Below are 24,706 nucleotides of genomic sequence, written 5' to 3' on the forward strand. Positions count from 1 at the left end.
CAATGTTTGTTTTTGTAAACATGGAGTTTAGATTAATTTTTTTCCATTATTATTATTATTATTTTCCAAAAAGCCAGGATCCTAGAATAAGCATTTCCTCAGACAAACTGAGACCTGGGAAAGATCTTGATTTAGAAAGACCAAGTGCATCCTAAGGCATCGCCAGTTGTCTTGACTTTAGTCTTACTACTGGACTTTGATGACTCTGGAGGAGTGAGGCTGACAGCTTTGTGAAGCTCTTTCTCATTTAAATCTAAGTCATGTACAATTCAAGATATCATCCTCACAATGTCTTTAGTTGTCTTGGAGATGGATGAACAATAACAACAATAACAATAACAAAAATTTCAACAGAAGCTTAATAGATTCTGCTCTAGCCCTTTATTTAATGTTTATCTTTGTTTTCAGGTATTTCTTATAAATTACATATTGTTGGATTCTGATTTCTAATCCATTATTACTTCCTCTTTTCTGTTATAGGTGAGTTCATTCCATTCGTGGTTAGCTATGATTGGTAAATGTATATTTCTATATATCCTATTTTCGTATACTTTTCCTTTCTTTTTTTTCCTCACTCCTTCAACAGTCCATATTTTGTTTCCAATGCCTTTCTAAGCCTACCCTCCCTTCCCCCCCCCCCTCTGAAAAGGGCATTTCCTTGTTGAATAATGTTTCTGTTTTCAACTTTGTGTATTCTTTTCTCCTTGAACGAGTTCAGATGATATTTAAATGCCATCAGCTCCCTTCCAATGCTCCTCCACTTACACTCCTCATTTATGTAAGATAATTTTCCATATTCTTTTTCTTCCTCTCCCTCTTCCCAGTATGTCCCTTCTTTGAAAAAATGTGTTCCATCAAACCATAATAGAACCATTTAATTCTGTTACTCTTTGATTCATCTCAGTGCCTTATGAAGTTATTAGTAACCATTTAGCCAATTCCAGTCTTTAAGGAATTATTTTTCTTCAGTATGATTTTGGTATCCCTTTTTCTAAGCTAGTTCTTTTTCTTTATTTTTTCCTCCTATCTCTTGGTTCTTTTCTCATTTTTTCTAGTATCAATTTTGAAAAATATTCTTCTAGCTTTTTGAAAAATGCTTATTTTAACTCTTCTAGATATTTTTGTTGGTCTCATGTTCAAGCTGTATTTTTCTTTGAGGCTTTGCTTATAGGTCTTTTTGAGTACTTTTTTTCTGTTTTGGGCTTCCTTGTTGCCCTAATAGCTCTTTATGGTAGGGTTATTTTTGTTTGCTCACTTTTTCAGTCTACTTCTTGACTTTGGACTTTATGTTAATTCCGGGGTGTCTAAGTGGGGGTGGGAGAGGGAGATATCTATTCTGAGCTTCTGTCATCTCATCTCCTTTTGCTACTTTCATGGTTCTGGCTGGGGTCTCACAAGCTTTAAGTGCTCCTAAAGTAGCATATTCTGTGGGAAGTTCTGTTCACTGCCCTCCTGGTCTGAGTTCTGCAAGTTCCTGATCCAACTCTAAATCTATTGATGTGCCCCTAGTTGAATTTCAGTTGACTACTGTTAGACTCAATCATTTTTTTAGCCCAGAGGGAGACTCCGCAGGTTCACAGCAACCAAAGTTCTGAGTGTTCTTTGGACTGGGATGGTGAACTCTCCTCCTTGGATCAAAGCCACTTGTTTCTTGCTCAGTCCACATTTTAGAGCCATCGATCACTACCTCTCCTCTCTGACCTGTATCCATGAAACAGAACTGGATGACTGACCACAAGAGCTGGCAGATGAAAGTCATTTCTGTGCCCAGGGCTAAATGGGGGTCTCTTTCTGCTTGGTAGTTCTGTTGTAACCTTATTTTGCTGGGCATTGGAATATTCCTGGCCACACCTTGTACCTAAAGTCTGTAGACCTCTCTATCTCCTGAAGCTGCCTGGACTGGGAAAAATGATTCACTGGGAACTTTTTCTTGAATTTCATTATCAGTATTTGATCTAGTACATTTTTTAGATGTTTGCCAAAGAATTATGGCAGACTAGACTCTAGTGCTTTCACCTCACCATTTTGACTTCTCTCCCTTTATTGTCTAGTCAATTTAGTTGTACTGTGTTGTGTAATTCACAAAACTTCATTTTTACCACAAAAGCAAGATACTTTATCAAATCTTTTCAAAAATCCAAGCTAAATCTATAAAATTCTCTTCATCTGCCAGTTTCATGACAGTCACAGAAGGAAATTATGTTAATCTGGCACAATCTGTGGTTAACCTTGCTGGGTCTGCTTGCTGTAAACATCTATTTTCCTTTTAGATTTTTTGCCATCTCTAGAATTTCCTGAGGCATTAAAATCAAATTTATTGGCCTCTAATCCCTTCCCTTTCTTGGAAATCCCCACATTTCCCGTTTTCTTACTGTGATTTCACCCAAATTCCACCATCTTTCATGTATTGCTGACAGTGGCTCTGTCCCTTCTGCCCAGTTCTCTTTTAATTTGATGACAGAATTCCTTGAATTCATCAAGGACAGCTTAATGACCTCTTGAGTTAGTAGCATGGTGTTGAGTTCTTTGTGCAGAAAACAAGTAAAAGAAATACTGGGCATTGCTGTCTTTTTTCATTTATCAGTTATCTCATCTACTTCAAGCAAAACTGCAGGATGTCTGTCAATCTACAGGTAAGTGGAGCTAAGTAGATAGACTACCTGGAGTCAGGAAGACCCAAGTTTAAATTTGATTTCTTACCACCTGTATGACCCTGGGCAAGTTATTTAACCCAGTTTGCATCAGTTTTCTTTTCTGTAAAATGAGCTGGAGAAAAAAATGGCAAACTACTCCAGTATCTCTGCCAAGGGACTTCTCAAAAAAGGGGTCAAGAAGAGTTGAGCACAACTAAAAATGACTAAACCACAAGATGTCAATTTGCATTGATAAATAGAGCTTCCTCACTAGGAATTACCTGTACAAACACATGATTTTGGTTTTTTTAAGTGAAAATTTCACTGTCAAGATCAGTGATCTCCAAAATAGGATACAGTAGTCAACTGCTGCAGTACATTGAGGAAAATATTTAGAACTTCTATTTATATTTTGCTAAAAATGCAAATTACAAATATTGACTATATGAACTGGCACATACTTCTTCAGTCAGTTCAAAGGTCAGACCATCTCAAATGTGGCATATAGGACATGAAGTGATCTTTGGAAAGGATAAGAATTTCAAGACATGGTGAGGTTGACAGTGGTGTTCTCATCCATTTGTTCACTTTTAGTGTTGCAGCTCAGGCAAATAAATAGATTAACTAAACTCTTGCAAAATGTGTAAGTGGTTTAGAAACAGATATTCCTTAAAATTGTGTTAAGTGAGAGCAGAAGTGAAAAAATAACATGGCAGACCTAAAACAATGATTCTCTAGTCAGATCTGCTAAGAAGTCAGGCTCCCCTCAAATTTAAAAATACATGATTGAAATATGGATTTATTTTTATTATGGTCAATGATGATCCTGGCTCTTGGGTATATCATGCATTAAGATATTAGCTGATGATATTAAGTCATCACAATTAGCACAACATTTTGAAACTAAGCTTCTGTTCAAAATGATGTGTCATCTATAAAAATTCTTATAGATGCATTAAATAAGAATCTACCATTTAATAGGTATAAAGATCTAAAGAGAACAAAACAATTCTTACTATTTAAGGAACTTACATTCTGTATTCTTGGGATGGGGAAGAAGAGTGAGAGGGACCAAATCTACACATATAAATATATATACACAGTAAACAAGAGGAAATAAAAAATTCTTAAGGAGAGGAGGACACCAATGACCTATGTAAAGGCAGAGAGACAGGAATTGGAGGTTGTGTGTGTGAGAAATAGGCCAGTTTGGCTGGACCACAGATATCATCCTTTTAAAGTGCATACTTTTGTGTGTGTCATAGGTGTATAATTTATAAGTAAATAATTATGGTGTAGTAGGAGTGTTAGGAGCAATTATGTGGCACAGTGGAGATAGTGTTGGGCCTGGAGTCAGTAAGACTTTAGTTTAAATACAGCCTTAGATACTTACTGTGTTGACCTGGGCAAGTCACATGACCTCAGTTTCTTCATCTGTCAAATGAGTTGGAGAAGGAAATAGCAAACTACTCCAGTAATCTTTTTTCAAGAGAAAACACAAATGGGGTCATGGAGAGTCAGACTTGACTAAAAGATGACCAAACAACAAAATTCTGGTAGGAATGTGACAGTAAGAAAATCTGGAGACCATTGGCTGCAAGGCCAAAACCAATGTACACCATAGTACTCATAAGAAAATACACATGAATACAAATGTCATGGCAGATTTAGAAGAAAAAAAAATTCCCATTTTCTGATGAAAAGTGAAGTTTTATTGTTAAACAAAAATAGTTCAATTCAATAACTCTTTTCATAGAAGCAAAATTCCCCAAAGGTCAGCTTAGGTGTTCTGTGTTACCAAGCTAAGTGTCAAGCAGATTATCAAAAAAGTTTCTGCAAGTCAGTGCTTATAAAATAGAACTTTATTGCCAAATTCATTGTTCTTTTAGAATGAGGGAAAAATTCCTTGGTGGTTTCATTAGCCTTGTTTCTCCCATGCCTTTTTCCTTATAACTATAAATTAAGTCATTACTTCTTGCCATGAAGCATCCTGGATAAAGATGGATGTTAGTTCAACTCCTTCACCATGTAAGGTCCTTCTAAGACATAGCCAATCTTCCTGTAATAATTCCTGGTGCCAACTCCTGTAAAGAATCAGAAAAATAAGGGAGACAAAGATCTCATTAATATTTCTCCATGAGCTAAAGACTCAGAAAAAAGCTCATAGTAAGAATGTTTCTAACAATATAGGTCAGATCACAGATTCAGATCTGGAAGTCAGCAAGTTGAACCTTCTCATGTGATATTGGACAACTAACTTAAGTTCTCTAATTTCTTCTGGCTTTACCTAGGACCCTATGATCTGAAACCTAGAAAGTGAAGTAGCTTGCTCTAAGTTACATAAATAGAAGGGCTGGAAAGGGAATTTGGGCTCTACCTCTAGATCCAGAGCTCTTTCCAAAGTACATTCCAAAATCAGATGCCATTTACTAAGACAAGAAATAACTAAGATAGATAGTATTCCTCTGACTTTTTGTGACTTCATTTGAGCTTTTCATGATAAAAATACTGGAACAGCTTGCCACTTCCTCCAGGTCAGGCAAACAAACAGGATTAGGTGTCACATAGCCAGTAAGTGTCTGAGGCCAGATCTGAATTCTATTTCACCACTTTGCTGCTGCTGGACCAAACATTGCAATATGCTGGGGAAGATACAAAGAGAAACAAGAGAAGGGCTCTCTCCATTCCCCATCCTGGGGCTGATTCATAGGAAAAATCTTTTTTTTTTGTTTTAGGTTTTTTTTTGCAAGGCAAATGGGGTTAAGTGGCTTGTCCAAGGCCACACAGCTAGGTAATTATTAAGTGTCTGAGACCGGATTTGAACCCAGGTACTCCTGACTCCAAGGCTGGTGCTTTATCCACTATGCCACCTAGCCGCCCCCATAGGAAAAATCTTATAAGAGCTTTTTTTAAGAAATCAAAATTACTAGACAGGATATGAAAACATTGATTTTATTGGTTTCATGAAAAGGGGTCTACTGCTACTGTATTTAAAGGGAAAACAAATTGTTTTTTAAGATTGCGTATATATATAAAATATCTGGGATTGGACTTGCAAATAACAAACTGGAATGGTTATATCTGTTCAGAAAAGGAAATATTTGGTGGTTTAAAGAAGTAAAAACTGGAAGACAACTTCAACTAGATCCAAGGTCTTTTCAGAGATGGGAGTCCCTCTGCCCATGTAGATGAAAACCCATCCACACTTTCTTTTCCTAATCTTTCTGTACACTCCCATAAAGAAACTATCCAATACTCTGTAAGCCTTCTTATGATCTTTTACTATTTCAGAGACATAGTTCTGAACTCAGGCAATTCATCTGTTATCCATCATTCTACATCAACATCATCTTTTCCCAGAAATATCTGTCTTATATACCTGTTCATGTATAAGTCATCACTGAAGATATGCTATAAATTATTTACCTACCTACCAGAGGAGTACCCATTGTCCCTTGGGTCAAAATTTTTGTTTCTTCTGAGGTCATAACATTTAAAAACTCTTTGTCCTATAACATCAAACTGATGTTAGAAAAAGATGAGATGTGGTAGGGAGCAATTTGGAACACTGAAACATTGTACAGTTCCCAAAAGCAACCCAGTCTAATCAGTTCTAGACCCAGTTCTCCATTCCTCAACTATTCAAGATAATAGTAATGGACTAAATAGGTGGACCATCTAAATGAATGCTCATAATTTTGAAAATAATAAAAATTGGCACAAAACAAATCATGTTTTCCAAAATTCTGTTGATTAAAAAAAATTGAGATTGAACACACCATTTGATGGGGGGGAGGTGGTTAGAAATGAGCAACTAGACCAGTACCAGTCCCTTTCTAACACTGTCTCACTCCAGCTGGATGTAGAGTGGCCATTCTTGGGCCCTATCCCACTGCTGGTCAAAAAAGAAGCTTCACACTGTTCTGTTTCTAACCCTGGGTCAGTTTGCCATTCCTAGGAAGTTGGGTAACAAACTTAGCAAGTCTAAACAGTTACCTGGTTACTGTCTTAGTGAAGCTCAGAACTCCTGAGCACAACCAATGTACCAGACTCAGCCCCCGAGGAGTACAGACAACAGGACTATGCCACCATATCCAATCAATGATCTAATGGACTTTTCTTAGGCCTAGTCTTTCTTGACCAGTCAGAAGCAGTGGATGCTGTTAATCACCTTTTCTTCCTGTATACTCTCTCCTCTCTGGGTTTTTGTGTTTTGTAACTGCCTGTTCTACTTCTACCTACTTCTTTCCCTGCCTATCTGCTTCTCAGTCTTCTTTGCTGGTTCTTTATCAATATCATGCCCACTATGTGTGGGTACCTGTCCAGATTCTGTCCTGGCACCTCTCCTTTTTTCCTTCTAGAACAAAGCTTATTCAATTTTTTTGTATCATGGACTCCTCAGAATAACATGTATAAATGCATAAAATAAAACACATAGGATCACCAAAAAAATCAAATTACTGAAATGCAGTTATCAAAATTAAAAAAAAAACACAATTCATAGACCCTACATTGGGAACACTTGCTCTATTACTATCATCTCCTTTCCATTCAATAATCATCTCTATGTAAATCATCTCTGCTCACAAAGCCACTTTAGTTCAGGCCTTTATCACCTCTGACCTAGACTATGAGAATAGGCTTCTCATTAGCTTCTTACCTCATCTCTCCTCATTCTAATTCATTCTTCACTCAGCTGCCTCAGGGATTGTTCTCAATTATGGCTCTGACTGTGGCATCTCCTAGCACAGGACTAAATATCAAGTTAGACCTATGATTGCCTTGACAGACTGGCCTGACTTGCTGCTCTTCTCCAGGATGCTTCATCTTTCTCTGGACCTTTGTCCTGATTGTTCCCCACACTTGAAATGCACTCCCCCTTTACTTTTCTGCCTTCCTTCAAGACCAGGCTTAATTCCATATTCTGTAGGAAGTCTTTCCCAGTGTTTCCTAGCTACCACCATCATCCCCTCTAATTTATTCTATTCTATTCTATTCTATTCTATTCTATTCTATTCTATTCTGTGCTGTGTGTGTGTGTGTGTGTGTGTGTTACGTATATGTAATTGCAGGGCAGAAGCTGTTTTTACCTTTCCATTTATCCTCAGTGTGTACTATAATGTGCCTATATAAGTGCTCAGTGAAAGCAATTTTATTGATTCCAAACACTTGGTTTGGAATGGAAGATATCAAATGATCCATAAGAGGTGAATCTTCTCTTTTGGCCATCATATAATGATGCCTAAACTTTTGATTTTTCATCTCCCCCACCCCCTTCTGCAGTTGAGAATGTGTTTCATGTTTTTTTGCCCCAAGTACAAAAACACTTTGTTATGTTCTACAGAAGACTTTCTTTCCACTAAGCACTGGATCAACTGTTTAAAAAAAAGTCGGTTAAAGTAACAACAATGTTAAAAGTTAATTATTATTATTGTACTTTGTACATCCAAATTCACTTCTATACAAATACCTTACCATGGCTTCATTCATTTTTTTTTTTTTTTTTTTTTTGGTTTTTGCAAGGCAAATGGGGTTAAGGGGCTTGCGAAGGCCACACAGCTAGGTAATTATTAAGTGTCTGAGACTGGATTTGAACCCAGGTACTCCTGACTCCAGGACTGGTGCTTTATCCACTACGCCACCTAGCAGCCCCGTTCATTGTTAAAGAGTAAATGACTTAATTATGAAAAGGTGGACAGGGCTGATGAGATTTTGCCTATCTATAAATACTAAGGCTAGGAAAAAGTAGTAAGGTCAAAGACTGATAATAACCCACTAGACCAAAAGTAAATGAAGTTGTATTTTCCTTTAGGTATAAGAGCTCTGTGCCATTGGGTAACTTAATAAAGGAAATAACTTTCCTAGTCAATTGCTATGACTAAGGAGAAAGAATACCTATTTCTGGGAAGAGGAATAAGCAATGGATTTCTCAATTAACCTCTTCAGTTTTCATCAGTCAATTCAGGCTGTTTGTTGGCTATGCCCACTGAATACACTATATAACCCAGCTCATCTCTTATCACACAAAATGTAAGAAAGGACATGGAATGAATGGTAATTTGAAGCTGACTTACTCAAAACAATTGAAGCTTGGTATTTAAGCAAGTGAATCAAGATGGCAAATAGAGCTATAATACTCATTAGGGTTAGGCTACCACAGTTAGATATCTCCCTGCTTTTCACCCTTGAACATTTTTTGAACAAGTAGTAGTGGACTTCCTTTAGTGGAACTTGCTATATACTTATGAGGACAGCAAGGCTCATATGGGCTTTTTATTGGGACCTGAAACACATTGGTTATAAACCAAATAAATACCATTGCAAAGGTGCTTTTTTAAAACAACCATGTCTTTTTGCACCATTCCTATACTGGTCTGTCTATGGTAACAGACTCTACATTACAGTAACTTTACTTTGTACCCTTACAGCTCATCACAGTGTAGGTGCTTAATTTATGTTTGAAGAATCTAGAAAATCCCTCTCCATGCCCAAGGTAGTGAGATCCATTTCATTGCCTCCAACAGATTGGCCCCTCTTATCATATTCCTCCACTTAACATATCTTCAGTCTCCTTGTCTCCTCCTAGCTTCCCTATGACCTGTAAATATGTCTCCCTCATCCTCATTTGATCCATCAGTCCCCCACTAGATATATCCCATTTCTCTCCTTTTTGTGGCTAAAATCCTTGAGAAGGATTCCTTTTCTCTCATTCTTTTCTTAATTTTTTATAGTCTGACTTCCAATTTCATGATTCAACTGGAACTCCTCTCTCCAAAGTTCCTAATGATCTCTTAATTGCCAGATCTATTGAGCTGTTCTTAATTTTCATCTTTCTTGATCTTTCTGCAGCCCTTGACACTCTGGGTCATCATCATTTCCTTGATATTCCCTTCCCTAGGTTTGTATGACACTGCTCTCTCCTGGTTCTCCTCCTATTCATATGACTGCTCCTTTTCAGTTTCCTTTGCTGAATCTTTATTCAGGTCATGCATGCCAACTAATGGTGAGTGAGATACTCTTAAGACTCTGTCCTGATCCCACTTTCCCCCTCTCTCCTCTATACTCTTTCAGCTGATGATCTCATCAGCTCCCAAAGCTTCAATCATCATCTAAATGCTAATGATTCTCAAATCTATTTAGCTATTCTTCATCTTTCTGCTGATCTCCATTCTTGAATCTTCAATTAATTACCTTGAAATGGATGTCTAGTATACATCTTAAACTTAACATGTCAACTCTGTATAAAATGGAATTCACCTTTTTCCTTTCTCCCCTGCTCTGCCAGGCCTTTTCCTTCTTCCAATTCTCCAATTACTGTTTAGGGTACCACCATCCTAGGCTCTAAACCTGTGTCATCTTTGACTTCTAATTCTTTTTCATCTTCTTAAACCAATTTGTTATCAAGTCCTACTGATTTTACTTTTCTTTTTACCACTTTTGTATTTTATTATGGAACTTGGTTTGCTAGAAGAAGGTACTGCACATGAATGTCACTGAAAGCACTACATACTACTTTAACTGGAAACTACTTTCTACATTAGATATGACTGGCTAGAATAGAGTGATGCAGGATTATAAGACTTAACACCAATACACAGTTACAGCCTGACACAAACACCAATGAGGACTGTGTGAAGTGCTTCTCAGTCCAGCTCAGGACTTTCTTCCCAAGGTCAGAGACAGAGGCAGCAGTATACAAGGGACACCTCACCATAGGCCCCCTCAGGGGTGTGGTTGCCATAGTTCAGACAGCCTAGTTTTGAATGCATATATCCTCAGTACCTCTTGTCATCTGCAGAGCCAAACCACTTTAGAACAGAGAAGCAGTTCTGTTTGTTGTGTTTCACATCTTTTCATCTGTGCTGCCTCTTTTGTTAGTTTTGTGTGTGTTTTATTTATATCAGATGAATAACAGAACTGCATTTAAAGAAATGCTCATCCCTAGATCTGTTTTAGTTGTTCAGTCAAAAGATCAAAGCTTACAGTTCCTTTCAAATGTAAACAGAACTGTTTTCTGATCTACTGAATTAAAAAAGATACTGAAACTCTCACAGTATTACTGAGCAAGAACCTCCCAGGGACAGGTACCTGAAAGTGAGACAAGATTGTAGTTTTCTAAAGTAGCATAGCAGCTCTTGGGTTTATTAGGGGAGCATACAGGGCAAGTAAGGGGCTGTAAAACACTAATCTTTTTTTTTAAGGTTTTTGCAAGGCAGATGGGGTTAAGTGGTTTGCCCAAGGCCACACAGCTAGGCAATTATTAAGTGCCTGAGACCGGATTTGAACTCAAGTACTCCTGACTCCAGGGCCAGTAATCTATCCACTGTGCCACCTAGCCACCCCAAAACACCAATATCCAAATGATTATTATTTTATCTTTTAATCACCTCTAAATACAGGAACACTCTGATAGTACCATAACCCTAGTGCACACCCTGATCTCTTCACATCTAGACCATTTAATAGCCTATTGGCTGGTTTCCCTGCCATAAGACACTCACCCCCCCACCCCCGCAATTCAGAAAAAAGGAATAATTAGTGGAGAAAACTGATGGATTTTAGTATACAAAAATAAAAGGACTCTGCACATAAAAAAAGCCAAATCTCTAAGATTAAAGAAAGTAAAACAGACTGGGAAAAATATTTGCATAAATATATTATATAAAGTTCTGATATTAAGGATATTTAAGGAACTGGAACACTACTGTAAAACTAATAACATACAATATGTGAACAGATAATTTATTAAGAAAGAAATCTGAGGTGAGAACCACCTGAATCTTCATCTCATCAGACTTGGCTTAAAATTAACTTAGACACACTTAATCAAGTTAAGAAATTTATCTTACTTCTCAAGGATTAAAAGGGGAAAGGGGGGGGGAGACAGGGAGGGGGAGAAAAAGGAGAACTAACAGAAGGAAGGGAAGAAGGGGAAAAGGGAAAGGGGGAAAGGGGGGGATTAATTTAAGAGGACAAACACACTGAAGGTGGTGGCATTCAGAAACAAAACAATGGGGAATATGGATAAAGGGGAAAAATACAAACAGAAGGAAGATAGCATGGAGGGCAATAAAGAGTTAGTAATTATAACTTTGAATGTAAATGGGATGAACTCTCCCTTAAAAAGTTAGTGGATAGCAGAGTGGACTAAAATCCAGAATCCTTCAATATACTGCTTACAAGAAACTCATCTGAAGCAGAGAGATACATATAGAGTAAAGGTAAAAGGTTGGAGCAAAATATATTTTGCTTTGGCTGAAGTGAAAAAAGCAGGGGTAGCAATCCTTATCTCAGACAAAGCAGCTGTAAAAATAGCTATTGTTAAAAGAGATAAGGAAGGAAACTATATCCAACTAAAAGGTACCTTGGACAATAAAGTAATTGCAATACTGAATATGCATGCACCCAATGGTATAGCACCCAAATTCTTAGAGAAGTTGAAAGAGCTACAGAAAGACATATAGAGCAAAACTCTACTAGCGGGAGACCTCAACCTCCCACTCTCAGATTTTGATAAATCTAATCATAAAATAAACAAGAAGGAAATAAAGGAGGCAAATAGATTGTTAGAAAAACCTAGATATGATAGACTTACAGAGGAAATTGAATGGGGATAGGAAGGAATATACCTTTTTTATGCAGTACATGGCACTTTTATAAAAATTGACCATGTACTAGAGCATAAAAAACTAATGATCAACTGCAGAAAGACAGAAATAGTGAATACATCTTTCTCAGGTCATAATGCAATAAAAATCACATGCAATATTGGGCCAGGGAGATATAGACCCAGAACTAATTGGAAACTAAATAACCTCATTTTAAAGAATGAGTGGATCAAGCAACAAATTATAGAAAGAATTATTTCATCCTAGGTAATGACAATAATGATATAACATACCAAAACTTATGGGATATACTCAAGGTGGCTGTCAGGGGATATATCTTTAAATGCTTACATGAATAAATTAGAGAAAGAAGAAATCAATGAACTAAATATGCAACTAAAAAAATTAGAGAAAGAACAAATTAAAAACCCCCAATTAAATACCAAATTCGAAATTCTAAAAATTAAAGGAGAAATAAAATTGAAAGCAAGAAAACTATTGAACTAAAATAAAACCAAAAGCTGGCTTTATGAAAAAGCCAATAAAAAAAGAAAATCAAATTGCTAGTATCATAAATGAAAAAGGTGAACTCATCACCAATGAAGAAGAAACTAAAGTAATAACTCAGAATTATTTTGCCCAACTCTATGCCAATAAATTTGACAATCTAAGTGAAATGGACAAATATAAGTTGCCCAGATTAAATGAAGAGGAAATTAAAAACTTAAACAACCCTATCTCAGAAAAAGAAATTCAACAAGCCATCACTGAACTCCCTAAGAAAAAATCTCCAGGGCCAGATGGATTTACAAGTGAATTCTATCAAACATTTAAGGAGCAATTGGTTCCAGTTCTATATAAACTCTTTGGAAAAACAGGTTAAGTCGGAACTCTGCATAACTCTTTCTATGATACCATTATGGTGCTGAGACCTAAACCAGGAAGAGTTAAAACAGAGAAAGAAAACTATAGACCTATCTCCCTGATGAATATAGATGCAAAAATCTTAAATAAAATCTTGGCAAAATGATTACATCAAGTTATCACTAGGATAGTACATTATGATCAAGTAGGATTTATCCCAGGAATGGTTGGTTCAATATTAGGAAAACTGTTAGTATTAATTATATCAATAACATACCTATCAGAAATCATATAATCATATCAATAGATGCTGAAAAAGCTTTTGATAAAATACAGCATCCATTCCTACTAAAAACACTAGAGAATATAAAAATAAATTAGAATAATAAGCAGTATCTATCTGAAACCATCAACAAGCATTATATGCAACAGGGATAGGCTTGAGGCATTCCCAATAAAATAAGGGGTGAAACAAGGATGCCCATTATCACCACTACTATTCAATATATTAGAAATGTTAGCCTCAGCAATAAGAAAAAGAAATTGAAGGAATTAGAATAGGGAAGGAAAAAGACAAAACTCTCTTTGTAGATGATATGATGGTAAAACCTAGAAAATCCAAAAAAGTCATCTAAAAACCACTAGAAATAATTAGCAACTTTAGCAAAGTAGCAGGATATAAAATAAACCCTCATAAATCCTCAACATTTCTATATATGACTAGCAAGATACAGCAGGAAGAACTAGAAAGTGAAATCCCATTCAAAGTAACCTCAGACAATATAAAATACCTGGGAGTCTACCAAGGCAGACTCAAAACCTTTTTGAAAACAATTACAAAACACTTATCACACAAATAAAATCAGATTTAAATAACTGGGCAAACATGAACTGCTCTTGTATAGGTTGAACTAATATAATAGAAATGACAATTCTACCAAAACTAAGCTAGTTGCTTAGTGTCCTATCAATCAAAATTCCAAAAAATTACTTTAATGAATTAGAAAAAAAATTGTAAGTAAATTCATATGGAGAAATAAAAAGTCAAAAATTTCCAGGGATTCAATGAAAAAAAAAGTGTAAAAGAAGGTGGCTTAGCCTTACAAGATCTAAAATTATATAAAAAGCATTGATCACTGTCTGGTATTCGCTAAGAAATAGAGCCGTGGATCAGTGTAATAGACTTAGGTGCAATAGCAGGAGATGATTATAGTAATCTGCTGTTTGATAAACCTAAAGAGTTCAGCTATTGGGATAAAAACTCTCTCTTCGATAAAAACTGTTGGGAAAATTGGAAGTTAGTATGGAAGAAACTTAGATTAGACCAACACCTCACACCCTATACCAAGATAAGATCCAAATGGATACAGGATTTAGACAAAAAAACAAAATTATAAGCAAACTAGAAGATCAAAGAGTAGTTTACCTGTCAGAGCTATGGAAAGGGAAGCAGTTTATGACCAAGGAAGAGATGGAGAACATCATTCAAAACAAACTAGATAATTTTGACTACATTAAATTAAAAAGCTTTTGCACAGACAAAACCACTGTAACGAAGATCAAAAGAAATGTAGTAAATTGGGAAACAATTTTTGCAACTAGTATTTCTGAGAAAGGACTGATTTCTAAAATATACAGAGAACTGAGTCAAATCTTCAAAAAAAACCAAGCCATTCACCTGTTGACAAATGGTCAAAGGATATGCAAAGGCAATTTACAGATGAGGAAATCAAAGCAATCCATAGTCATATGACTCCAAATCATTACTTATTAGAGAAATGCAAATTTAAGCATCTCTGAGATGCTCACACCTCTCAGACTGGCCAATATGACCAGAAAGGTCAATGATCAATGTTGGAAGGGATGTGGGAAATCTGGGACACTAACACATTGTTGGTGGAGCTGTGAACTCATCTAACTTTCTGGAGAACAATTTGGGATTATGCCCAAAGGGTAAAAAAAAATGTGCATATCCTTTAATCCAGCAATACCACTACTGGGCCTGTACCCTGAAGAAATGATAAAAAAGGGTAAAAACATCACTTGTACAAAAATATTTATAGCAGCCCTGTTTGTGGTGGCAAAAAATTGGAAATTAAGTGAATGTCTGTCAATTGGGGGATGGCTTAACAAACTGTGGTATATGTATGTCATGGAACACTATTGTTCTATTAGAAACCAGAAGGAAACGGGAATTCTGGGAAGCCTGGAAAGATTTACATGAATTGATGCTGAGCGAGATGAGCAGAACCAGAAAAACACTATCACCCTAACAGCAACATGGGGGTGACGATCAACCCTGATGAACTTGCTCATCCCTTCAACCAGGAACAATTTAGGGCTGTCTGCAATGGAGAATTCCATCTGTATACAGAGAAAGAATTATGGACTTTGAACAAAGACCAAAGACTATTACTGTTAAATTGGGGGGGGAGCATTATATCATTATTATTATTATGTAATTTTGCCACCTCATACTTTATTTTTCTTCCTTAAGGATATGATTTCTCAGTCATCACATTCAACTGAGATCAGTGTATAACATGGAACCAATGTAAACACTAACAGAATGCCTTCTGTGGGGGGTGGGGTGGGGAAGGGCAGCAAGAATGGGGGAAAATTGTAAAACTCAAAAATAAATAAACTTTCTTTAAAAAAATCTAAACTGTTATCAACTATATGAAAAAATGCTAATATTCCCAAATATTTAGAAAATCCAAAACTTTAAGATACTATCTTACACCTATTAGAATGACCCCCCAAAAAATCTAATCTTAGGGAATTAGGCACACTAATATGTTGATTGCAGGGTTGTAAAGCTATGTGGCAATATGCAGTAAGAATTACAAAATCATCACAGTCAACTCAGCTTCATCCCCTCCCAAAATAATAATAAAAAAACCATCTATAAAAAAAATTCACAGTTGCTTTATTTAATTTATCCAATAATTAGACAATAGCTGAATAAATTAATAGAATAAATAATAATAAATTTAATAAAATAAAAGATAATTAAAGAGACCTATCTGAAATGATTCATACAAGAAATACAGGCAGGAAAGAAGATAACAAAGTCAAAGGTAGAAGAATTTCAGATAGTCCTGAAAGGGGACACAGGAAAAAAAAAGCATTTTCTTTGCTTTTCTACCATCTGTTATTATTTCATCTTGTTAATTAGCAATGGTTATGTCAGCTTTTATCCCTTTGTTTTTGATGTATACTTGTTGTACAAAGCTTACCAACTGCCTAATCTAACTCTCTGGTTCAAAATAGGAGCTGCTTAGAGTTTGTTTTGGTTGCTCACATTTTATCAGTGAAGATAGTAGTAGTGCTGTGAGGTAGTTCAATGAGCACATCAAAGCGAACCATCTTAGAACTTAGGTTCTGAGAATTCTTTAAATTCTATCATAACAATAAATCCTCCTTAGCTAATCTCTCCTCTCCCTGAGAGTATTCTACAATCTGCTCACCTTACCCATGAAATGGATAGCGAAGAAAATTTCCTCGAGAAGGAAAAAATGTGACCATCAATTCAGAGAAGCAGAGCCCAGTCCTGACCATGGAAAGACCCCATAGGAAATGAAGAGGCCCAGCAGGGAGTGAATCCAATTGGTGCTTTCACTCAGTTCAAAATGCCCCAAATTTACTCCACCCCAGAGACAGGTACAGGATGGATGTGAGGTCTAAATAAAATTAGTGCTCAAAGTGTACCAAGTATACAAGTCATTTAATTTTTTTGTTCACTGTGACTGATTTTGAGTCCAAATGTCATAGAGAGGTTCCTCTCATTTTAATTAAATCTTGTATTGTCCTCATGCTAAAAAACATGCATTGTGGAATACAAGCATCAAGTAGAGGAAAAGGCCTTTTCTCTTCAATTAAAGACATAAATGGATAATTCTACAAAGGTAGTATAAAGAAAAAAACAAACCACAGATCATATCTTTCAACATAATAGCACCGAAGCTCAGGATAGTAGTTTGTTAATGACCAGTTTACAAATTCTAACTGTAAACTGGTGGGAGCTACATGTCAGCATTTCAGTCAACAAACTTCTCAGGCTCTCCCTCCAAAAAGGTCTTCTGAATGTTGGGATACATAATGAAACAGTTCCTCTTTGAGAGTTTACAATTGAGGGGCCAGCTAGGTGGCACAGTGGATAGAGTACCGGCCCTGGAGTCAGGAGTACCCAAGTTCAAATCTGGCCTCAGACACTTAATAATTACCTAGCTGTGTGGCCTTGGGCAAGTTACTTAACCCCACTGCCTTACAAAAAAAAAAGTTTACAACTGAAATAAGTATGATACAAAGTAAAAAATGATAGGGGAAAAGGAGAGATCCAGATAATTTTAAAAATTGTTTTAAAATAATTTAATTTTTTCTCTTAAAGGTAGCGCAGTGGATAGAGCAGTGGCCTTGGAGTCAGGAGTACCCGAGTTCAAATCTGGCTTCAGACACTTAATAATTACCTAGCCATGTGGCCTTGGGCAAGCCACTTAACCCCATTGCCTTGCAAAACCTAAAAAAAAAAAAAAAATTGTTCCTTTAAATATTCAATTTCTCTCATTATCATTATTTTCCAAAGGAAGTAGTTGCTAAATACACACACTGTTATATTTCTAGACTCATAAGGTCCTAGGTAATGTTTTTGCTCAGATAAGGTATATATATATATATATATTATAAAGGGCCCTTGGACTTTGGAGTCAGAAGACCTAGACTTAAGCTGCAAACTTTTCCACTTGTAGGACTAAGTGAAGATTTGATAATAGATAGGATAGAAACAGCTTACATTTATATGGTGCTTTGAAGTTTAAAAAAGCAACTTTATACAACTGGTATGTTAGGTAGGCACAGCCAACATGATTGTTATTTTTATATGTTTTATACATGAGAAAACTGGCCCTGAGAAGCTAACTGAATTATCTAAAGTCATACAATTAATGGGAAAGCCAAAATATAAATCCAAATCTTTAGAGTCCATCTGCTTTTTCATCAAAATGCACTACCTTTTCAGGTCCTTGGGGAAATTATCTAAGCACAGCATATTGTCTTATGACTAAGTGTATATAGCTACTTTTCATAAATGTAGTAAGATTTTATAACCACATACCCCTTGTATAACATGGAACAGTTCATGTCTGAACTTTCTTTTGTGTAAACACGTGATTAGTTCCTCAGGTAGATGGTTCTAGAGACTATCTGCTGCCTAATCCATGGGTCATTTCAGTGTCCACATAGCCCTTCTACCTTGTGCTTAGGGGAAGGGGGTAAAAGCTGACTACAATTTGGTGATATGGTGCCCCCTGCTGGTAAATGTAACTCAAAGAGTTTTCAATGTCATCTGAGTCCAGGGGTATGTCTGCAACAGAAAGATCTTTATATTGGGACCCCTGGGTGGGAACGGTAGATGAACAGGAAGATTTGGCCCATGAACTGTGACATATGGGGTAGTCCTGCTTTCAAGGTGGGGGGGGGGGAGCCATGATTTCTATGATTGGTTTTAGTCATTTTTCAGTTGTGCAGACTCTGGATGATCCATTTGGGGTTTTCTTGGCAGATATGCTACAGTGGTGTGCCATGTCTTTCCTCAGCTTATTTCACAGAAGAGGAACCTGAGGTAAACAGGGTTAGGTGACTTAGCCAGGGTCATATAGCCAGTAAGTGTCTGAGATCACATTTGAACACAAGAATTTCAGGTCCAGCTCTCTAACTTCCACTTAACAAAGGACTTATTTCTGGTGTACAATGCAGTCAGTCAGTAACCAGTACATGCTTGGCACTGAATACCAAGAAAGGTAAAACAGTTCCTGCCCTCAAGGAGCTCACAATCCAATGGGAGAGACACCTGCAAGAAGGTACAAACTATGAACAAGTAACTTGTTGATAATCCACATGGGGATGGCAAACAAGAATTAAAAAGATTGGGAAAGGCCTGTTGAAGATAGGATTTTTAGCTGGAGCTTCAAGGTTAAGATGACAAGGGAAAATAATCCCTGCCCAGAGAACAGCCGGTGTTGATGGCCAGTGTAGGGACACGGAAAGCCTTATGTACTGAGTACTAACTTGCACATAGGAGGCTTCAATAAATACGTAGTTGAATGAATGAATGAATGCATTCTGTTGGCTACACAAAGAGAAGTGCCTCCTTTCTCACCCTAATGAAGTGTCTGGCTGTATCATCTCCACTGAAGTTTCTAGTCAGAGGAAAAGGGTCTCTACTGAAAGTATTAGCAATGTAACAAAACATGACTACAGAGAAAGTGTGTGCCAACAATCAATCATCCCTTTGCCTCAAGCTATATTAAAAAACAAATAGCAATAAATATTCTCCATAATTGGCCTATAATACATGTTCTTGGCTACAGGGATACAAGGACAAATAGCCTTAATGTGAGATTGAGAAAGAATGGAATTTTGCTTAAGTCTTAATTGGCATTTTGAGAAACTTAAGACCAAACTCCCAGAAAATTTTCTTTAAAAGCAACAAACATTAAATAATTATTTTAGCACAAGGTAATAAAACTCTAAATCCTGAAAAATATAAACGCTAAAATGAAACTTAAAAAATTTAAAGGCATTTAATGTGGTCTTCACTTAAAGGCCATTTAAGCAGTATTGATTTCCTTGAGTTACTAGTCCACATATAGGCAGCAATTTAAGGCTTTACAACTTCTTAATGGAAAGAATATAAGGCTGGAATTATGGAATGGGTTCTCACTGTGGCTCTGTTGATAACTCTTAGACCTAAGCTACAAACGTATCTTAATTTCCATAAAGATAACAAGAAAGGTATTGAAATAAATGATCTTAAGTCCTTCCCAATTCTAAAATTCTGTGATATTCTCAAGGTGACAGGTTATTAAGATATAATTTAAGGTCTAGGAGGTTACTCTGATTTCTTCCCAGCTCTCTCACCTCTTAGAGGATGAAATAAGCAAAATGTTTATTTCCTGTAATTTGCCATGGATCCCTGTTTTCTCTATGTCCACATATGCCATTGCAGTGAATCCACAACCTTCATTAGCATAGGTAAAATCTACTAATTCAGATCACAATCCTGTCACACTTTCTCATGCTAGTGATTCTTATCCTTATTTTCTCATAAAATTCCATAAGGAATTTATTCTGTATTCTAGCAGGTTCTTTTGTTATCTGACTACATTTTTTGGATGGGGACCAATCCCCAGTTCGGGTTGTCTACCCATTATCTTTCCTGCCTACCATATGACTAGCTTTCTGAGGTATTTTTGTGCAAGGTGCTGAATTTGATGCCACAGGACTTAGATAAACATCCTTAGCTAATCTGATACATAGACACATCAGCCATTTCACCACTAGCCCTTTACAAGTTGGTGGGAGAAGGTATCTACATAATGTATCAAGAGATATTTCTAATAGATGGAGATGGAAAGCATTCTAGGGACAGGAGATAATCTATAATAGAGATGTCAAACATGTGACCATATTCAAGAGCATTGTGGCCCAAAGCAGATTAAAATGTTAATTGGGAAATATTTAACAAATTTAATAAAAACAGACACACCTGCAAGAAGGTACAAACTATGAACAAGTAAAATAAAAAAATTAAATTTAATAAAAAAATAGATATTAGTTTTAAAGCTTATATGACCCACAGGGTTATATTCAGCTTGGTGGTCCTATTTTTATTTGAGTCTGGCACCACTAGTCTACATCAATATATGGTTGGTTGGTTCTTGTCCTTTGTTATCAAAGAAGACCAAAATGACATCTCTATGTTTGAGACAAAATGCAGTGTATCCTACTGTGGCTTATCAGATCAATACGGGCACAAATAGTCCATGTGGAGACCCGGGGTGGGTACTCTAAACTTAGGGATGTCATGTTTCCTTTGAACTGCTTCAATTCTGACCTTCTCCTAGAGTGCAGCACCCTCACTGATGAGGGTCCAAGCTGGGTGGTTCTATGCCAGTGTCTCCCATGCTGTAAAGTTAATTCTAAAGTTTTTCAATGAGATCTTCAGGGTATCTTGGTATCACTTCTTCTGATCCCCCTTGTGAGTGCTTGCCTTGTGTAAGTTCTCCTTAACTGGCAAGAAGTATGTCTGGCATTCCAACAACGCATCCAGTCCATTGTAATTGCATTCTTTGTAGTAATGTTGGAATGCTAGGCAGTATAGCTTGAGAAAGGACATCCGTGTCTGGTTCTTTTCTTGCCAGGTGATCTTTAGAATCTTCCTGAGACAATGTAAATGGAAGCAATTCAGTTTCCTGACAAAGCGCTGGAAGACTGTCCAGGTTTCATAGGCATATAACAATGAGGTCAGCATAAAGGCTCTGTAGACCTTCAGTCTGGTAGTCAGATACCTTTTTTTCTCACAGGCTTTCTTTCAGAACCTCCCCAATATTGAGCTAGCTCTGGTAATTGTGAGTGTCAATCTCATTGTCAGTGTGTACCTCCTTGGAAAGGACACTACCAAGGTAAGTAAACTTGTCCACAATACTCAAAACCTCTCCATTTGCTGTAATCAATGGTGCTACAAATGGATGGTGTGGAGCTGGCTGATGGAGCACCTGTGTTTTCTTGTTGTTAATCGTTAGATCAAAATTAGCACAAGCTTGAAAGAACCGATCCATACTTTTGTTGCATCTCAGCAGAGGCTTCACTGAGTGCACAATCATCTGCGAACAGAAGATCACACACCAACACTCCCTCCACTTTGGTCTTGACTTGTAGCCTTATCAAATTCAAGGTCAGTGCCTGACCTTGATGCTGTCTTCACCTTCAGTGAAGGCATTTGACAGCATGGCTGAAAACATCATGCTAAAAAATGTGGGGGCAAAGACACATTGTTGTTTCACTCCGTTGACTGGGAAATCTTGAGAGCATCATGCACTATCCAGAACCCAGGCATGCATACCATCATGTAACTGACATACAATACTTATGAGCTTCTTGAGGAAACCAAATTTTGACATAATTTTCCAAAGACCCTTGCGATTGATGGTATCTAAGGCCTTGGCACAGTGAATAGAGTACTGACCTTGGAGTCAGGAGGTTGGGAGTTTGCCCAGACATTTGATGCTAACCAGCTATGTGACCTTGGGCAAGTTACTTAACCCTGACTGCCTCACATTCAGGGCTGTCTCCAGTAATCCTGATTCCTATCTGGCCACTGGACCCAGATGGCCCTGGAGGAGAAAGTGAGGCTGGTGACTTAGCACACCTTCGCTCAAATCCAATTTATATGCTTGTCATGTCATAGCATCACCTACCAGACATTGTGGTCTTCTTCAAAAACAAAAGACAAACATTATTATTGTTGTTGTTGTTGTTAGGGAGAAGTCTCCACTGGCAGTTAATATTTGGAAGTCATTTTATAAAGAAGTGATAACTGAAACTATGGAAGCAGATTGACCTCCAACACTCCAACCCAAAGAGGCCAGGAGATAATCTACCAGTAAAGAAGATAGATATACAGAGGTATAGTTCAGTGTGGAAGGATAAATAGGGGAGAGAGTAGCCAGGAAGCAGGGTGGTGAATAGTATTAAATGTGCCACAAAGGTCAAAATGGACAATGGAGACCAAGGTAATGGAAGTCCAGCCTAGTCAATAGAAGCCCAGCAACATAAATTAGCTAATACATTTCAAGTTATACTAGTATAACCTGTCTTGGGCTCAATGCTAAAGGCTGGAGTTTTCAAAAAGTACCAAACATTAACTTTTGCCAAAATGTTTCTAAGGGAGGTCCTACAAATAACATTTTTCACTCAAAGTAAAGGCACTTTCTTTACTCCCAGAGGACTTCTGTCAAACTGTGCATAGGTATTCTGAGGAATTCTAGCAATTACTATCAGTCAACTAGCTAGAAGCAGCAAACACTTTACAAGCTAAGATGCTCCTAAAAGGCAGTGCCTCACTGCATGTTGCTATGGATGTTGGAGTTGCTGACTGGTGATAAACTGTTAACTCTTTTGCCTCTTAGACCTAGTTGCTTCAATGGTTTGATGAACATGAATATTTTCTGGGTAGAATGTGATGAGTTGAAGTAAACCTTTAAAAAAGTTCCTCCCCCTTTCCTCCTCCCCCCACCAATGAACTTCTTGTTTGTCAAAGATGATCAAAAATATGGGGAAAGGAGTTCTGCCAAAAGGACAGACTTAATATGCTATTCTTTTGTGTATCAAATATGCGGGGACCACTTTCTGGCTCCAGAAAATAGCATATTTGGTGGCCTATTTGGTCCTTAGTCTACTTACTTGGCTGCTATTCAGTTTCTTCTCTGGCCATTCTATTTTTGAGTTACACAGCCAAAGTGTAATTAGGTGCAGCTAGGTAGAAAGCATATTTATCTTCCACAAATTTTGTTTTGCTTTGGAATTAGGATTTGAAAGCATATGTGCCCAAGGTTAAAGGTGTGGAATAAAGGAGCTAGAGTTAAGCAAATATGGGGAAAGAATGACTTTGATGGCCCCTAAGCATTTCTAATGCTTTTTTTGTGCAAAGGCAACTTGATGTTAATAATATTAGTCTTTCCCTCTTTCGGGGGTTTAACTAGTTTTCAGAATTGCCTCTAGAATAGCTGAGGTCTAATAATAGCCAGCATTCATCTAGTGCTTATCATGTGCCAGACATTGTGCCAGGTGCTTCAGAATTGTCTTGTTTATCCTCCTAGCAGGCCTAGAAGATAAGGAACTATAATTCTTTATTTTGCACATGGGCAAACTGAAGAAGACAGAGGTTAAGTGACTTGCCCTGGGTCCCACAGCTAATAAGTGAGTCTGGATTTGAAATCAGATCTTCCTGGATCCAGACTCAGGGGCTACACCAAACTATATAAAACAAGCCAATTAGCTCTAAGGCTCTTTCTACTGCACTCTACCAGTAACCTTTCCAGTTGCTTAAAATTCTACCTCCACTTCTGCCTACCTGGGCCTATCCTCCTCAGTTTTCTAGCTTCATATTCCTTCTTTCTAGCGTCAAATTCCTTAAAGCTAATGACAACTAGGGATGATTCCATCCTTATGTCACATCCCTAAGGATGAAGATAACATACCTGAATTTATTTATCAATGATCAAGAAACTCCCAACAGGTCACACCCTCCCTTATCACAGTGATTCTGAACCCTTAATTATTATTATTTAAGCACCTTTTTCTAACTTCCCATAGCCTATTCCCATTCCCCTACAACCCAAATTCCCATAATGTCTCAGTTTAAAGCTACACATCCTTTCCACTATGTCTACTCTATAGGTAATAAACCTACTTTCACCCTAAATTTTTTTTTTCCTTCCTACTCCTTCCATCTTTTGGTTCTTACTGAGACTTGGTTCCTTCCTGATTATATAGCCTTTTTCACCACTACTTCAAGAACTAATTTCTACCTTATTCACTACAGCTACTTTTTAAACTTTTTCATCTCTCCTCAAAATCTCTCTTTTTCTAACCTCTCTGCTGAGAATCATGACTCATTTCACTAAAAAAAATTAAGGTGATTGACTGGGAACCTGCTTTTCTCCCTTCCTTCTTTTTCTCACATTCCTCATATGTCTTCTGCCAGCTCCTCTATCATCACCTCTATTTCACATGAAGAAGTGACCCTTCTCCAGGCCGAAG

The 24,706-nt window shown here is 37.1% G+C and overlaps 1 protein-coding gene and 1 long non-coding RNA gene across 3 annotated transcripts in view; one reads left to right on the forward strand and one right to left on the reverse strand.

Annotated features, from left to right (window-relative positions):
* The window catches only part of LOC141504291 (uncharacterized), a 116,989-nt gene extending 101,309 nt beyond the window's left edge, over nucleotides 1–15,680 (forward strand). The window contains exon 3 of the long non-coding RNA XR_012473269.1: nucleotides 15,281–15,680. This is a non-coding gene — a long non-coding RNA (uncharacterized LOC141504291). The remainder of the gene's footprint in view (nucleotides 1–15,280) is intronic.
* The window catches only part of ELP3 (elongator acetyltransferase complex subunit 3), a 109,753-nt gene continuing 89,395 nt past the window's right edge, over nucleotides 4,349–24,706 (reverse strand). The window contains exon 15 of one of the 2 annotated variants that reach the window (XM_074209216.1): nucleotides 4,349–4,717. In XM_074209216.1, the coding sequence (XP_074065317.1) occupies nucleotides 4,641–4,717 (77 nt within the window). In that variant the 3' untranslated portion in view covers nucleotides 4,349–4,640. The remainder of the gene's footprint in view (nucleotides 4,718–24,706) is intronic. The other variant, XM_074209215.1, reaches the window with a different exon arrangement.

This window comes from Macrotis lagotis, chromosome 1, assembly GCF_037893015.1.
Source record: "Macrotis lagotis isolate mMagLag1 chromosome 1, bilby.v1.9.chrom.fasta, whole genome shotgun sequence".
NCBI lineage: Eukaryota > Metazoa > Chordata > Mammalia > Peramelemorphia > Peramelidae > Macrotis > Macrotis lagotis.